We start from the raw sequence: 15,469 nt of genomic DNA on the forward strand, positions 1-15,469 counted from the left end.
CTGGAGTGGTGGCCTAGCAGAGGTCCCTCCTTAGAAAGGCCTGGCAAGACAAATGGCTTCATCTTTCCTCCACCCTCCAAATCTTCCTTGTTTTTGTGTTGATAGAACCCCTGGAAGCCAGCCAGCAAAGGGGTCTGGAAATGTAGTCTGAACATTCCACCACTCCCTCCAACCTCCCAGTGAAGGATCTTCCTAGCCACCTCCCCTTGGATTTTAGGGGCTCAGACAGATCCTACCACGCCCTCTGTCCTCTGCTCCCAGGTAGGGGCTCAGATGATCCAGGGGTGAGAAGCCAGGCCCATACAGAGCTCCCATGGGATGTTGGGGGATGTGCAGCTCCTGGGGCGTCTGGCCAGGGTCATGGAGTGCAGAGGTGGGAGGCAGCAAGGCCAAGGTGGGCCAGAGAATGGACAAGTTCAGATGGGTGGAGTGGAGGGCCAGAAGGAACAGGACATTCCAGGCTGGGTGCTGACTGTGGGTGGGGGCAGGAGGCCAAGACCAACAGAGCAGAATAATGGGTAAGCCAGGAGGGGGCAGGAGCTTTTAAAAAATTTTTGGTTTCTATTTTTTTTATTTTTAATGACTGAAACAAAAGATCCAACCTTCAGCTTCTGGAAGAACTGTTTGTGCCTCGCCTCGGACTTGGCCTTGGCCTACTGCCAGCCAGGGTTAAGGACCAGGGTTTCTGGCTTTCCCAGACTGAGCAAGGCTCAAGAGTGTTGAATCCCCAGGGAGGAGTGGAGGTGGTGTGACTGGGATTAGGATGCTCATTCTGGAAGCTTCCAGTGGAAGGAAGCATACAGAAGCAGGGATTGGCATGGCAGTGTTGACAAAGAACGCTTTGTGTGTGCCTGGCACACATTCCCCAGGGGCCCACTCCCCATTCTCTAGCACATCTGGGCAGAGCACAGAGGCTACCACTGAATAATAATGCCACCCGCCCTTGGGTAATTTCCCCACCTTGCAAAAAGAGAGGCCAGGATGGTGTCCTGGTGGTTAGTGGCCACCCACAGTGACCCATTCAGAGACATATAAATGGGTTTTCAGGGGCTGGAGGTACTGCACACCCCTGGCCCCGAGGCATGTGTGCTGGTGTACGGATCTCTGGGAGGATGCGGGCTGCCCTGCGGGCTGTCCTGCTGGCTCTGGTCTCAGTGCCTAGGACCCAGGCGGTGTGGCTGGGGAGGCTGGACCCTAAGCAGGTAACAGCCCTCCTGTTGGTCCTAGGGGCCCAGGCCCCTCCTGTGGGGCCACACAGCGTCTGGGTTACCCTCCCCGAGCCAACCCAGACCGGCACTGGCCATGGGGGGCTGGGCTAGCCTGAGGAAGGGGTCCTGGGCTCCCAGATAGAGAGAGGACGCCTCCAAGGGCTGGAGGGACTGGCCCCCCTCACCTGCTCCTCCTCCACCAGCTTCTGGGGTCCTGGTATGTTCTTGCCGTGGCCTCAGGTGAGAAGGGCTTTGCGCTGGAGAAGGCCACGAAGAACATCGAGGGCGTCATGGTGACCCTTACTCCAGAAAACAACCTGAAAATGCTGTCCTCCAGGCACAGGTGAGTGATGTGTGCCCTGCGTCTGGGTGGGACTCACGCCGGGGTGGGAGAGGCCTCTCGAGCTACTGCTTGAAGTGGGTCATGCCCTGTGCTGAAGAGCCACAGGTTCTTGGGGGACCCCAGGTACCCTCCCTCCCATTCCTGCATCTGCCTGCAGGAGATGTGGGGCCCGGGTGTACCTGGGCCAGGCCTGGCCTTGGGACAAGCAAGGGCAGAGGAAGTCTGGGGTAGGATGGCAGCTCCACGGTGTTGGGTGAGCTTGGTCCCACGGGCCATGGTGTTGGCCCCAAAGCCACGTGGCTGGGTCGTCCCAGTGAAGCTGGTGGAATCAGACATCCAGATACAGAAGCTGGGCCTCTGGAGGCTATAGGAGCCACGGAGGCCATAGGAGCCACGGGGATGCCACAGGGCTCAGACCCCATTTTTGGCATCTGCTCATCGGAGTGATTGGTCAGCAGCCTCTCCTGGTGCCAGTGTCAAGGTGCATCTCCGTCCGGGGACCTGGGCCAGACCCTGATTTGGAAAGGTGGATTGTGCTGAGGCCCGCCTGAAGACACGCATTCAGATCAGGGCTTAGAGGAGAGGCAAGTGGGCCTCTCACGTTTTGTTGTGTAATTAAATTTCATTTGTTGGCCTTTGGACAGGAAATACATTAGCATGGCTCAAAAATCAGGGCCCCCCAGGGTGTACCGTGGGGGTCCTTCCCCTCCTGCCTCAGCCAGCCCATCTCCTCCCTGCGGGTAACCCGTGTTTGGGATGCGTGGGCAGGCACACTCCAGCACGCGTGTGTCATTTGCCCAGGCACGCTGGGGGTTGTTTCCTATCAGTCCACAGAGGCTCTGCTCTCTTTTAAAACATTTTGAAGTTTGTTTTCTTTTGTCTTTATGACATTTTTAAAAGTTGTAGGAAGATAAACACAGTGCAGAGATTTACTGTCTTCACTACTTTTAAGCGCACAGCTCAGGGGCGTCAAGCACATTCACACTGTCGTGCAGCCGTCCCCCTCCGTCCGTCCCCATTGAACAGGGACCCCTCCCCTCCCCCGCCCCTATTTCTGTGGGTCCGACTCCTCTGGGGCCTCCTGGGAGTGGATCCTTCGGGATTGGTTCCTCTGCGCCGGGCTGATCTCACTCGGCACCATGTCCTCCACGTTCATCCGCGTTGTAGCATGTGTCCGGATTTCCTTCCTTTTTAAGGCTAAATTATGTTCCATGGTGTGGACAGGCCACATGGTTGCTTCCACCGTTTGGTTTTGTCAATGGCGCTGTCATGAACATGGGTGTGCAAGTCTCCCTTCGGTTCTCCTGGGTGTGCGCCCTGCAGGGGGATCGCTGGGCCATACGGTGATTCCCTTTCACGTTTACCGGGGCGCTCTGCTCTTTTTGATGGCGGTGTGACACTCCACAGGCCTTCTGCCGGGCTCTGCTGCTCGACAGACGTGCTCTCCAACCTTCGGCGACTGGAAACACCCTCTGGGGCGTGGGCCCTGGTGCCTTCGCCTCTAAGGGGTCCCCTGAAGGATCAGTCCCTGGGAGCTGCCTGGCTCCGTGTCACACGTGGCCGGTCCCCTGAACCAGTGCCCGCGCTCGGCATTCCTGTGCTCTCGGTTCTCCATCATCTGATGGGCAGCAGATGGCCCCCTTCAGCTTCTACGCGCCCCTTCTAACGACCGGAGCTTCGCGGCGTACGTGCTTCCTGCCCAACGCGCTGCCTGGGCACATCTTTGGCATGTTTTTCTCTGAGGTGTGTTTTTCCTGGTTTGTAAAAACCCTTAAGGATTAGGGATATTAGGCGCTTGTCTGTGACAGAAATCAGTTGCAAATATATTTCCCAGTTTGTCATTTTTCTTATAACATTGAGGAGGACTTTTTTTTTTTTTTAACATACATGAAGGATTTCTGTCCATTTTTGTGGAGATGCACACCAGCTTTCTCTTTGTGGGGCTCCGGGCTTTTGTGACACCGTCAGTTAGGAAATGGCTTCCAACTCCCTGGTGCTTCTGGCATCTTTGCTGCATTTGGGATTTGACCCTGGGAAAAAAGGAGAAACAACTTGGTTTTTTCTAGATTACTACCCAATTTCTAACGTCATTTATTGAATTGCCCCTCTGTCCTCCACGGACTCAGGCTGACTTTGTCACGTGCTAAATTCCCATGTTCCCATTTTGCTTTATTTTTGGGCTTTTTTTTTTTTTTTTTTTTTAGGATTTATTTATTTATTCTCAAGAGAGTGAGAGAGCATGAGCGGGAGGGGCAGAGGGGGGGCGAGAATCTCAAGCAGAGTCTGCGCTGAGCGCGGAGCCCGACTCAGTCTCATGACCACGAGATCACAACCTGAGCCGAAACCAAGAGTTGGACGCTTGATGGAGGGAGCCACCCAGGCGCCCCTGTTTCTGGACTTTCCATTCATTCCTTTGATCAGTCTTCTGATTTTCCAAACCCCGTTGTTTCACCTGTTGCAGCTTTGTGCCCCACTGCCTCAGTTTACTGGATGGCTCTTGCTTGTTGTTCTCCCTTCTGGAATTTCCCAGCCATGAGCTCATCTTAGTGAGCAAAGACCACTGCATTTCTGTTGTTTGTTCACTTTATGGACTGACTGCTTAGGGGACGTCGGCCCCTTTGGATGTTGAGTGCCTTTACCCAAAATTGCAGACGACCCTGTGTTTGTCAGAGGCTCCTTTTGTGCCCGTCATGTGGCTTCCAGCACGGGAGGCCTCTTGGGAGGCGGAAGGAAGCCAGTTGCACTCTGCAGGGCTCTCGCGCCTGCTCATCCCCAGGCCAGGCTGGACCCGCTGGAGAGCGAGGCTTCCGGGCCACGGGGGCCGTCCGCGGCAGCCGGGACCCCCAGTGTGGCATGCTGGGCTGGCCAGTGTAGCTGGTGGGACCCTTGTCTCTTCTGGGCCTGAGTCCGGACCCTGAGCTGAGGACGGACGGTCTCTCTTCCAGGCTGGAGAGGTGTGACGTGAACGTGGTGGAGCTGCTGAGACAGAGCTCTGGATGGGTGTTTGAGAACCCCTGTAAGGCGACGGCCTCCGCGGTCTCATGCGGGGCGCGGGGCGGTGGGGGATGGGCTGGCTCTCCGGGCCCTCCCCAGTGGGTTCGGCCACCGGCAGCCTGGGCTGGCGTCCCCTGCCGCCTGGCCAGTGCCGTGGGAAGGGGAGCGGGCCCATCCCCGAGACTTCCACTAGGAAGTGAAAGGACTCATTTTGTCAGAGGTTTGAAGACAGAGGGCTCACACTGGCATGCCCCGCGGGGACCCCGGGCCTCCCTCTGGGGTGGTGCCCCCGAGGGGACATGATCGGTGGAGTGTTCCCCCCGGCATGAGCTGGGGCAGGCACTCGCCGGCCATCCGTCCCTGAGGCCCTCTGTGTGCTGGCTCTGGGGACCAGGGGACAATGCTTGGGAGCGCTCAGCTTCCCGGGGGGGCCTCTCGTGAGGTCCGATGCTCCCCCCTGGGGGGGGCACGTATTTCCTAGCCTTGGGCGTGCTGGACTACCGGGTGCTGGGCACCAACTTCAGGGACTACGCCATTGTGTTCACCCAGCTGGAGTTCAAGGACGAGGCGTTCAACACCGTGGAGCTGTATAGTACGTGGTGGGGGCCACGGGCCAGCCCCACAAACTCCCTGCGGGGCAGCCGCGCTGGGCATCCTCCTGCTGACTGTGCTGAGCCCCGTGCCCCCAGGGTCCCAGAGCGCCATGCCTGCCCTTCGGTTCCCTGCAGGAGGGGCGGCTGGGGCACGGGGCACACGTGGTGAGGGCTCCCCTCCTGCCCTGCAGGCCGGACGGAGCTGGCCAGCCAGGAGGCCCTGCGCCTCTTTGCTAGGTGGAGCAAGGGCCTGGGCTTCCTGTCTCAGCAACAGGCCACACTGCAGCCAGACCGTGAGTGTCACCCGATGCCCACGGGCCCCTGGCTGACTTCTGCTGGTCTCGGGGTCCCTCCGGGCCTCAGGGAGTCAGGCAGGGCGGGGGTGGGGAGCTCTACACGGAGTCACCTGCTCCTGCCCAAAGCCAGGCCTGCAGGGCCGGCCCCGTCTCAGGCGAGGCCATGGGCAGAGCGGGGTGGCCGCGGTGTGTCCTGGGTGCCCACCCTCACAACTCCTCTTTCCCCCCTAGTCACCTGTGCGCACAAGGCTTTCTAGGTAAGCTGCCTTCCCGAGCATCACCCCAGATCCTACACCCCAGAGCTCTGTCCCGTGAAGGGCCGGGGCCGGGGACGGGGCAGACACCCCTCGCAGTGAGTCTGGGGTCCCCCAATGCTCTTCTTGGTTTTCAGTGAATGTGTCGACCTCCGGGGGGACTGTGCCCGCCGAGTCCTGTGAGGCTGGCCAGGCGCTGGCCTCCTTGCTCAGCCGCCTGGGAGCTTGGTGTGGGGCGGGCTGCTCTCAGGACTCACCCTGCAGTTCCAAATAAAGCGATCCCACAAAGCCCTGCAGTTGGCTCTCACCTGTGTGCCGAGGGCGGACGGCAATGTCAGACGGGGCGCTGCCCTCTTGGGGCTCCCGTCGGTGCAGGGAGAGGAGGTGGGTGTGGGGCTCACGGAGGGCTGGGCCATACAGCACAGAACCAGCTCTGGGTGGGGGACACGTGGACGCGGGTCTTGGCTCTGGAGTGGGGGCTGGGCTGGGGGCAGCTGCTCCTCAAGCAGAGGTCACCACAGTCCCTGGGCTGGCGGGAGGGCACACTCACACATCCAGCAGCCCTGTCCGTCAGCACCTGCTCGGGACAGAGAGCCCTGGGGTCATGCTGGTGCCGTCTTCACTGTGGTCCTGCTTCTCACGGGCAAGTATCCCTATGAAGGGACTCACAGGGACGCCTCCCGGCTGCTTGCCTCTCTTCCGGGGGGGCTAGGATGGGAGGCCCAGGGGTCTCACAGGGGAACACGATGGCCTTCAAATTCAGGCAGCACCTGCCAGGCCGAGCCCCTGGGCCGTCTGTCTGTGCCCCACAGCCCCTCTCCCTCCCCATTGGCCCACCCCAGGCTGGCTCAAGGCTCCGGGTTGGCTGGACGTCCACGGCAGGGTCAGGTGGGTGGGGAGATTTAAACTCAGTGCCCCGGCGGCCGAGGAAGGAGGGTGACAATGGGACCAGGGAGGCTGACGTGCGTGCTGGTCTTGGCGCTTATGCCGGCTACGGGGTCCCGGCCACAGGAACAGCCACCCAGGGAGTCCCACAGCCTCAACTGGAACAAGGTGAGCCGCACACCTGCAGTCCCCAAGCCAGACAGCCAGGCCGACCGGGGCCAGGGACGCAGTGTGTGTGGCAGCTGGAAGATCACTCCCTGAAAATCTCCAAAGGGCCATTCTGGAACAGGGCGCAGTGCCTCGAGGGCGGAAGGAGTTTCAGGCCCTGGCGTCTCCCTGAGGAGCTGGTGGCCACACAGGAAGGGCGAGGGCCGAGGGCCCCAGGCAGGTGCATCCTCAGGGCACCGGAGATGCTAGGTGGGCAGAGGCCGAATGAGCAGAGCGTGTTCCGGAACAACGAGATGGCTGGCAGGTGGAAGGTTCTAGCGGGGGTGGCCGTGGGCACTGACTGCCTGGGAATGTGGGTTTGTGGCAGGAAGTCAGAGGGATGGGGCTGAGTGCCGAGCTGGAAGGAAGGGGGAGGCCTTGCACAGGAAGGGAATTCCAGCACACGGTACCCACGGCCCAGCCCTCGGGGCCCTAGCCCGCCTGGCACCTGCCCACCAAGGCCCGGAGGGGCAGCCGGGGCCCTGCGCAGGGGCTGCGCCGGCCTGTTGGTGCTGGACCCGGGCCGGGCCTCAGGCCAGTTGTCAGTGTCCGGTGGGTTCCTGGGGGCCCGGCTGGGAGCCTGGCACGGGCAGCTTCGCCAACACGCTCTCCACAGTTTTCAGGGTTCTGGTACATTCTGGCTGTCGCCTCTGAGGGCCAGAGATTCTTGCCAGGCAGAGACAGGAGGAAGCTGGGGGCATCCATGGTGGAGGTCCACAAAGTGGGCCAGCTGAAGGTGGTCCTTGCCTTCAGCCGGTGAGTGGACCGGGGTGGGGGCCCAGCACACTCTTCACGGAGCCCTGACCACAAACAGCCCAGGCATCTCTCCGTCAAGAGGGGAAAGGGATCCGGGGGCGGGGGGAGCCAGACCCACGATCATCTGCAAATCTAACAGACCATCTCTGCGGCCCCGAACCCCGTCCTGCCCCTAAAATTCAAGGCCTGATTTTGGGAGAGGCCACCACGTACACGGGAGCGCTCGGCAGAGAGTGGGTGTTCCGAGTGTTTCCTTAAGCTGTGGGACTGGCCCTGCTCCAAACTGGAAAATTCCAGAAAACTAGAGCCAACAAAGGGCTCCCGCCTTGCCCCCCCAGGTCACAGGGGTGCCAGTCACACACGTTAATTCTGCGGAAAGATAGGAAAAAGGCGATGTTCAGGAATACGTGTGCGTATGAAGGCCCAGAGCCTGGAGAGAAAGACCTGGGGGTGGGCGTGTCCCCGGCTTCACGGCCACAGACCTGGGAGATGCCGTTCCTCTGTCCCAGGGCTGGGTGGGTGGGATGGACAGCGGCCCGCGGGGCGGGCAGGCAGGCCACAGTGCCAGAGCCCACAGGCATGCAAGGGCTGCAGCCTAGGCCTGGAAGGTGGTTGGCTGTGTGGGAGGGACTCCTGGCCCTTTCCAGATGCCCCTGCTGTGCAGGCCTGATCCGGCGGCCCCACGCTTCTCTTCCGGTCCAGTGAAGGGGGTAGAGGGCTTCCACGTGCTGTCCACCGACTACAGCTACGGCGTGGTCTACGTGCGCCTGGGCCGGGCCGGCCGGACCTCCAAGACCCTGCTGCTCTTCAGTGAGTCCGGCGGCAACATCTGGGGAGAGGGCATGTGGGGTGCAGGTCGGGGGGGGCGGAGGGATGACAAGCTCAGAGGGGAAGGTATGGAGGCCCCTGCCTCAGCTCGGGCTCCAGGACAGAGCGCCACAGACCGCACGGGCGCCCACAACGGACATTGATTCTCACGGCTCAGCGCGCCGACCTGGCGGGTTCCGGGGAGGCCCCCCTTCCTGGATTGCAGATGGCCGCCTTCTCACTATGTCAAGTGTCGGGGCGAGGGCTCTGGTGTCTTCCTTTCTTATACGGGCACTGATCCCATTGTGAGCACCCAGCTAACCCCACACACCTCCCAAGGCCCAGTACTTCACACCATGCCTTTGGGGCTTTGATGGATGAATTTGGGAGGACACGAACACGCGGTCCGTTCCTGTCACGGCCCTTGCGCTGCAGACTGGCAGGAAGTGGGAAGTAGGAGGACAGGGCTGGGGCACACACAGCAAACGGGTGGCCAGGTGGGCAGGCGGAGCGTGGCGCCCGGACGGAGGGACCAGGTGGGCAGGTCTCTGATGTGGCTGCCACGGGGCTGAGTGGGGGAGGCCAGTGCACAGGCAGAGCCCAGAGGGCAAGAGGCCAGGAGTGGGACTGACCGTCTGCATGGAGGCAGGGGACCCCCCGGGCTGAGGGCAGGATCGGGGGAGCAGGGGAGGTGGTGAAGGGAGGACGGGCAGGGAGCTTCTGTCCAGGGAGGGGGTGGGGAAAGGGGGCACAAACCCACTTCTGGGCACCGAGGCCTGTGGGACACCCATCGGAGAGGTCGGAGGGGTCCTGTGGAGTCTCAGTGGAGGAGGGCGCGTCCAGGAGTGCAGCGGGAGGGGCATCAGGCTCCGGCCGAGGGGTCCTGTGAGCAGAGAGGGCTCCCCAAGTAGCCCTGTGTGGTGCCCGCCTCTGGGCCGCACCGGGGACACCCACCTACCTCGGAGCACAGAGGGGACAGAAGGACACTCCCCATCACCTGCCCGCTGCCGCCTCCCCTGGCAGCACCCTGGCTTCTCTGTCCTGCCAGCTCGGAGGGCGCTGCGCTGGCCGCGGGCTCGGGTACGGCCCCAGACGGCCAGAGCTGGGGGCTCTGACCTTGTGATTCTGCTTCCAACTGCAGGCAGGCAGAACACGTCCAGCTTCCCGAGCATGAAAAAATTCGTAGACATATGTGAGATTTTGGAGCTCGCGAACGGTGTGACTGTTCTCCCGAAAGATGGTAACAGACGGCCACGCGCCCTTCTGAGCAGGCCCACAGCACGCCCGGCCCCATCCGGCCCCTAGAGCTCAGTGCCTCTCTCTCCCGCAGCCTCGTGTGCCCACACCATCCTGCCCTGAGAGCCAGCGTCCACCCACCCGTCCCCTCGGGGCTCCACCCGCGGTCCCCCTTGACCCGGGGAACATTGCTCAAGACTGCAGGTCCTCACATCCAACGGCCTATTGAGACGCGTTTGATGACCCCAGGCCACTGACGGAGTGAAGTCCAGGGCCATGGCTGTAGCCCAAGAGGGATCCTTTATGATCGTGGAGAGATGGGGGTAGGAAGGGGGTAGGAGGGCAGGCGTTGACCAGGCAGGGGGATGCCCGACCGGGCCCATTCTGCTCATGCCGTCCAGATTACACGGCGGAAAGAGGCTGCCACACTTCTCTGCTGGGAAATAAACCACGGCTGGTCCAATGTCGTCCTTGCTGTATGCCTTCTCCACAGCGCGTCTGCCGCCAGTCCCCATGGTCCCTGACGTCCTACACTTCCTCAGGAAGTCGTTCACTTATTTGCCCAACATTTCTAAGCACCTGTGACATGCCAGGCACGTGCTAGCTGCCGGGGAGAGGCAAATTGGCAAATGCGGTTTCAGAGATCTGATGCCAGGACAGGCTCACCCCAGCGCAGCCGCCCATGCACACGACCGCAGACTCGGGGAAATGTGTCTGGAGAGAGCGCAAAACAACGGCAGGTCTGACTCACGCCGCGTGGGGCAGGAGGGGTCAGGGAGGCCTTCTCGGAGGAAGGGACATTCGGAAGAGAGCTGAAGCACAGAGGTAGTTAAGGAAGTTGGGTTGGCTTCCGCGGAAGAGGAAACCACTTTTGAAAAACCCCAGAGTGGTGGAAGCGGAGGGAAGTGTGAGGGGAGAGGAGAGGACAGGCTGTGGAGGAAGGTTCAGTCATAGGAGAGGGAGCCCCGGGCAGGCTCGGGGGCTGAGCTTGGAGCCCAGAACCCCCAAACAGAGAGGCCACGTGGGGGGCTGCAGTTCAGAGGACAGAGAGACGTGGGAGCTGGACACGTGGAGTCACCAGGATGTACTTGGTGATGGAATTCGCTGGCGCGGTTAGGGCCACCCAAGGGGAACACAGTAGGATGGCATCAGTCAGCTCCTGCCACGTAAAGACCACCCACAGCATCTCTGCACTACGAACCGACACGAATTTCCTTAGCTTTCCCGTCCGGGGCAGCGTGGGGTCAGGTGGTGCAGGCCGGCCCTGCGGGGTGGTGGGGGTCTCCGCAGCTTGCGCCCGCATTGGGGGGTGGCTGGCGGTGACTGGTTCGGGCCGGCTCTGCTGCCACTGTCCCCCTCCCACCGAGGGTGGCCACGTCCTGCTCGTCTCACGGCCACGCCGAGGCCACAGCAGGCTGGGAGGAAGGGCTCAGCACAGGACTGCATTTTCGCTTCAGCGGCTAAGTGAAGCATGTCGAGGGGCCAAACGCAAAGTGCAGAAGGGCCTGCGAGATGCACGTTCCCGGCCAAGGGCGCAGGCGCAGGAAGACACGGCCAGCCCGGCCCCCGGACCACTGCGCTCTGCCCCGGGCGTCAGGCCAGGTGTCCTCGCCCTGTGCCCCACCCCAGAGCCCCACATCCCCTCTAGTGGGGGGCAGTAGGATCGAAGCCGGGGTCTTGTGACCACAGAGGCCCCTCGAGACCACACGGCATGAGGCCTAGGTGGATCCCCATGTGCTCAGCATCCGTGGGGGGAGAGAGAGCGAGGCCCCGGAGTGGCCACGCCCACAGCAGCTCAGGGTCGGCCAGAGTCAGCACAGGGACCTCGTTCCTCCAGGACGTGAGCGGCTCCCGGCCCGTTGTTCCCTGGCTCTGCCCGCTGAGACCCCTCTTACTCTCCATGCTTGTGGGGAAGGCGCTGGGGGGCAGGCCTGTCTGCACAGAGCACACCCCGGAGGCCCTTCGGAGCTCTGCTCTTTGAAACACTGTGGGTTTCTGTGTAGGCAAGCCTCATTATTCCAGCTGCCAGAAACCTCACCCACAGTTCCTGAGGCCACAGGCTCTTCCTAGATAGTTCCTTATTGGAACGTGGAGGATACCAGATCCCTGAGGGACAGGGTCCCCACACCCTCGATGCCCTCTGCACAGCTTAGGAACTGACTGTGCACACCAAAATTCTTCCAGAGTCCTGACAAAGACACGATCCGAACTGCTTGCAAGAACAGACCTTTCATATCTCACAGTTCCTGTACCAGAATCCCGGCTCAGTCAGGGGGAGCCTCTGCCTCCAGGTCCCCCAGGAGGCAGGGGCTGCAGCCTCCACTCAGCCTCGACCGGGGCAGGCTCTGTCTCCAAGACCGCGCACGTGGTATTGGCAGGATTCGGTTCACGATGGGGGCTCAGGACTTTTCTGTCAGCCTGGACCCTCTGCAGGTTCTTTGGACTGGAGTCTCCCAGGGCAGCTCAGACTGTCTGCTCTTGCTTCTCCAAAGCACCGGATCAAAGAGAGACACAGAGACAGAAACACAGAGACACAGAGACAGAGACAGAGAACGGACACAGGAGAGAGGGAATCAGGAGAAGTCACAGACTTTCCTCCATCAGCTTGGAAATGACATCCCAGCATTTTGCCCCATTCTCTTCCTGAGAGCGCGGTCACACAGGCCGTCCACCCTGGAGGGGAGGGGATTCCACAGGGATGTGTGAGCAGGATGCGGGATGCCCGGGAACCACTGTGGGGACTGCCCAGCACATGGGCACAGACGAGGCCCTGGGGCCTGAGCCGAAACCTAATGGGAGCCCCTGGAAGTCTGCGTCACCAGGGGACAAGGTCGAATCCGTTCATTGCAACCTTCCCACAGGGGCTGGGAACAGGCAGGAGGGGGGTGGCTTTGCCCGGACCCCAGAGCAGACCCAGGCCCCTCTGAGCTGTGCTCCATGTCCCGCCCAGCCCCTGGCTCATCCTTGCAGTCCCAAGTGTGCACCAGCCTCCTGTGATAGCAGGTATGGAATGTATGTAGGGGTCCTACCCCTGATGGCGTCCCTAGAAGTAGAAGCCAGAACACCCCACTGTGCAGATGGGGAGCCTGGGGAGGCCCTGAGAGGCACAGGGTCTGTCCAGGGTCACGGCCCTGGGCACGTGCAGGAGCCCAGTCTGAAGCCAGCTCTGTGTCCTCACAGCGGGGGCACCGGCTGCACCCAGGCCTTGGGAAGGCTGTGGGTGGGCTGGGAGGGAGTCACTGTATGGATGGGGCCTGGGGGGAGGGTGAGCATTGAGCAGCTGGGGGAGGGGGCCCTCGGGGGTGGGGGTCTTGTGTGAAGAGGAAGTTGGGTAAGGGGACCCCAGGCAGTGGTGACCTCACTTCCCTGACAACAGAGCCCATCAGAATTTGGAACCCCGGTAACCAGGCACCCACATTCCAGAGACAGCCCCCTGCCCAGCTCATTTCGTTGCAGATCATCCAACCATGAACATGTTGGCTTGTTGCTTCCCTAAGTCTGGGGGCTGCAGGCTGAAGAAAGAGCGCCCTGCAAACGCTGTCCCGCGCTGGGGATGTCCTATCAGGGCTCCCCGACGCCTCTGGCCGTTTGGCCGGAAGGCCCGAAAGGTGACACCAGGAGGCCCAGAGCCGGCCACCCAGCCCCACAGGGTCTAATCCACCTGTGCAGCCCCAGGTCCCCTCCCCTCCGTGTGTGTGTGTGTGTGTGTGTGTGTGCGTGTGTGCGTGTGTGAGGGGGGTCATGTGGGGTGGGCAACCCCATTCAAGAGCAGGCTGATGAGGGGTCAGATAACCCGTGGGCAGGTCATGTTCAAGATCAAGGCTGGCTGGGTGGGACGGGGTGTGGGGGGCTGCGAGCTTCTGCCCAGGGTTTATCCCGATCGCCCTGCAGGGATGGGTCACGGTCCCGCGTGCAGGGCTGTGCACCCACAGGTCTATGTCTGATCTGGGAGCAGCAGGGGGACTGGGCAGGGGGACAGGGAGGTTGGCCGCGCAGGGCTGTGATGCCTCCAGGCCGACGACCGGTCCCTGTCTTTGCAGACCACGGATGAAATTGGGAGGAGGCTGGCGGACACCCACTCCATCTCCGGGACCTGGGGCGTGACCCCACAGGACTCCCCAGGAGCAGGTGCTGGGGATTGCGGGGGAAGGCCTCCGACACCACCCAGACCACTGTCCCTGCTGGTCACTGATTGGATTGTGCTCCAGGAGCCGGAGCCCATGGAGGCCGAGCCCGAGGCTGAGAAGCCCGGGGCTGGGTGCCTGTGGGTGTGTGGGGACGGGTCGGGGCTGGCCCCACAGGGAGGAGCCCCCAGAGGCTGGTGTGGGGCCTGGAGCAACGACTGGGCTCAGAGTGCCCAGCGGGTGGACGGCAGTCGGGGAGACGCCCCGGGGAGGGCTCCTTCCTGGCTGCGGCTTCTCTGGGAGGCCCTGGGCGGGGCTCTGTCTTGCAAAGGCCCACGGAGAGCAGGCACGGGGCTGAGCTTTTCTCCTCTCACAGCTGCTCCACCATCTCAGGAGCTAGAGCCGGCTGCAGCTCCATCGGCAGTTCTGGAGGGAGGGGTGGAGCCTGCGACTTCAGCAGGAGACCCGGAGCCGGCAGGTGACCCGGCACCCGCCCACGGAGAGCCTGACGGGGGCCAGGAAGGGCCTGCTGGAGAACCTGCCTCCGGAGAGCCTGCCCCTGCTCCTGCCCCTGTTCCTGCCAGAGCCGCTGCCCCTGCGCCGGCCCCGAACTGTGGCCCTGCTCCTGGCCCTGACCCAGCTCCTGCCCTGGATCCTGACCCATCCCTACCCCTGCCAGTGCCCCTGTTCTCGCCCCTGACCCAGATACTGCCCCGGTTCCCGAACGTGCCATCGCTGCAGACCCTGTCCCTCCCCTTGCACCTGCCCCCTCCCCTTCCCCTGCTTGTGCGCCTGTCCCGGCCCCTGCACCAACTCCTGCCCCTTCCCCTGCCCCTGCCTGGGTCCCTGTTCTTGCCCCTGACACAGCTCTTGCCCCTACTCCTGCCCCCGCCCCTGCCAGAGCCGATGCCCCTTCCCCTGCCGGTGTCCCTGTTCCTGCCCCTGCCAGAGCCGATGCCCCTTCCCCTGCCGGTGTCCCTGTTCCTGCCCCTGCCCCTGCCCCTGCCCCTGCCAGAGCCAATGCCCCTTCCCCTGCCGGTGTCCCTGTTCCTGCCCCTGCCAGAGCCGATGCCCCTTCCCCTGCCTGTGTCCCTGTTCCTGCCCCTGCCCCTGCCCCTGCCAGAGCCGATGCCCCTTCCCCTGCCTGTGTCCCTGTTCCTGCCCCTGCCCCTGCCCCTGCCAGAGCCGATGCCCCTTCCCCTGCCCCTACTCATGCCCCTGCACCTGCCCCTTCCCCAGCACCTGCCTGTGCACCTCTTCTTGCCCCTGATCCGGATCCTGACCCAGCTCCTGCCCTGGATCCTGCCCCTTCCCTTGCCCCTGCCTGTGCTCCTATTCTTGCCCCTGACCCGGGTTCTGCCCCTGCCCCTGCCTGTGGTCCTGTTCCTGTCCCTGACTCACCTCCTGCCCCTGCACCTGCCCCTTCCCCTACCTGTGCACCTGTTCTTGCCCCTGACCCAGATCCTGAACCATCTCCTGCCCTGGATCCTGTCCCTTCCCCTGCCCCTGCCTGTGTTCCTGTTCTTGCCCCTGACCCAGCTTCTGCCCCTGCAACTGTCCCTTCCCCAGCCCCTCCCTGTGCTCCTGTCCTTGCCTCTGACCCAGCTCCTTCCCCTTTCCCTACCCGTTTCCCTGCCCCTGCATGTGCGCCCATTCCTGCCCCTGACCCACCTCCTGCCCCTGCACCTGTCCCTTCCCCTGTCGGTGTCCCTGTTCCTGCCCCTGCCAGAGCCGATGCCCCTTCCCCTGCCCGTGTCCTTGTTCCT

General features: G+C 62.4%; 2 protein-coding genes across 2 annotated transcripts; both read left to right on the forward strand.

Moving 5' to 3' along the window:
* Positions 1-1,112: 1,112 nt before the first annotated feature.
* LOC116629271 (epididymal-specific lipocalin-6-like) lies at positions 1,113-5,691 on the forward strand. Its single transcript, XM_032399572.1, has 6 exons — positions 1,113-1,202; positions 1,412-1,551; positions 4,497-4,567; positions 5,027-5,137; positions 5,330-5,431; positions 5,666-5,691. Exons 1-6 carry the CDS (start codon positions 1,113-1,115, stop codon positions 5,689-5,691), a joined length of 540 nt encoding a protein of 179 aa, XP_032255463.1.
* A 932-nt stretch (positions 5,692-6,623) lies between these two features.
* LOC116629270 (epididymal-specific lipocalin-10-like) lies at positions 6,624-14,403 on the forward strand. The gene is made up of 6 exons (XM_032399571.1): positions 6,624-6,741; positions 7,397-7,536; positions 7,875-7,986; positions 8,244-8,346; positions 9,485-9,583; positions 14,288-14,403. Exons 1-6 carry the CDS (start codon positions 6,631-6,633, stop codon positions 14,401-14,403), a joined length of 681 nt encoding a protein of 226 aa, XP_032255462.1. The 5' UTR covers positions 6,624-6,630.
* Positions 14,404-15,469: the final 1,066 nt, after the last annotated feature.

This window comes from Phoca vitulina, unplaced genomic scaffold (genome assembly GCF_004348235.1).
Source record: "Phoca vitulina isolate PV1807 unplaced genomic scaffold, GSC_HSeal_1.0 scaffold494, whole genome shotgun sequence".
NCBI classification, from domain to species: domain Eukaryota; kingdom Metazoa; phylum Chordata; class Mammalia; order Carnivora; family Phocidae; genus Phoca; species Phoca vitulina.